The sequence below is a fragment of the Lupinus angustifolius genome, chromosome LG08, assembly GCF_001865875.1.
Source record: "Lupinus angustifolius cultivar Tanjil chromosome LG08, LupAngTanjil_v1.0, whole genome shotgun sequence".
Classification (NCBI taxonomy): Eukaryota; Viridiplantae; Streptophyta; class Magnoliopsida; order Fabales; family Fabaceae; genus Lupinus; species Lupinus angustifolius.
The window spans coordinates 24832558-24833209 of record NC_032016.1 but is presented as its reverse complement, the minus strand read 5'-3'; the positions used below and the strand labels follow the sequence as shown (position 1 = coordinate 24833209).

General features: G+C 33.1%; 3 protein-coding genes across 5 annotated transcripts in view; 2 read left to right on the top strand and 1 right to left on the bottom strand.

Annotated features, from left to right (window-relative positions):
* The window catches only part of LOC109355522 (U11/U12 small nuclear ribonucleoprotein 25 kDa protein), a 27344-nt gene that overhangs the window by 17923 nt on the left and 8769 nt on the right, over positions 1–652 (top strand). The window lies entirely within an intron of this gene.
* The window catches only part of LOC109355519 (MAP3K epsilon protein kinase 1-like), a 33190-nt gene that overhangs the window by 27802 nt on the left and 4736 nt on the right, over positions 1–652 (bottom strand). The gene's annotated exons all lie outside the window — the stretch shown is intronic.
* LOC109355524 (cytokinesis protein sepH-like) overlaps positions 287–652 on the top strand; it is a gene marked incomplete in the record, with an annotated part of 795 nt that continues 429 nt past the window's right edge. Inside the window, 1 exon segment of the mRNA XM_019598722.1 lies at positions 287–652. Within this exon segment, the coding sequence (XP_019454267.1) occupies positions 394–652 (259 nt within the window).

Below are 652 nucleotides of genomic sequence, written 5' to 3'. Positions count from 1 at the left end.
TTAAGAATACATTTACTCTTGTATCAGCTCATAATACATTAAAAAATATACTGCTTCTACTTTTTAAATACATTTACTATATTTCATAGGTAATTAGTTTGTATATCATCACCTGAAAATAAAATTATTTTAAGAAGTGAAGCACTTGAGTTTTACCCATCATCTATTGTTTTTTTAAAACACACTTAGTTAGGAACGAAGATAGTAACTAACAGTTCTGATTCTGTTAGTAATAGTAGACTAGTAGTTGCTATTAGTTACTAACAGATTCTGTATTTTCAGCTAAGATAGAAAATATAGATTTCAGATTCTATTGATTCTCTCGGTGTGAAAGTAGCAACTGGAGGGGCAAAACATACCTTCCTGAAAACAGGGAATTGAGAGATTCACGGCATGCAAGCAACAAGGGAGATGGAAGAAAGGTTGAAAAAGTATATCTGTGAAATGCTGGAAAGTCGTATATGTGAGTTGGAAAATACATTGGAGTTGAAGTTTAAGGTTTTAGAAAGAAGTTTAAGAGAGTCTGTAAAGAATTTGGTTGAAGAATCCTTCCACAAGCACAAGGAGGAGGAAATATCAAAACGGAGATCAAAGCATCACGAATCACATCGGGTACAAGATGGAGTCCCAGATTTCAGAACTAACAGAATCA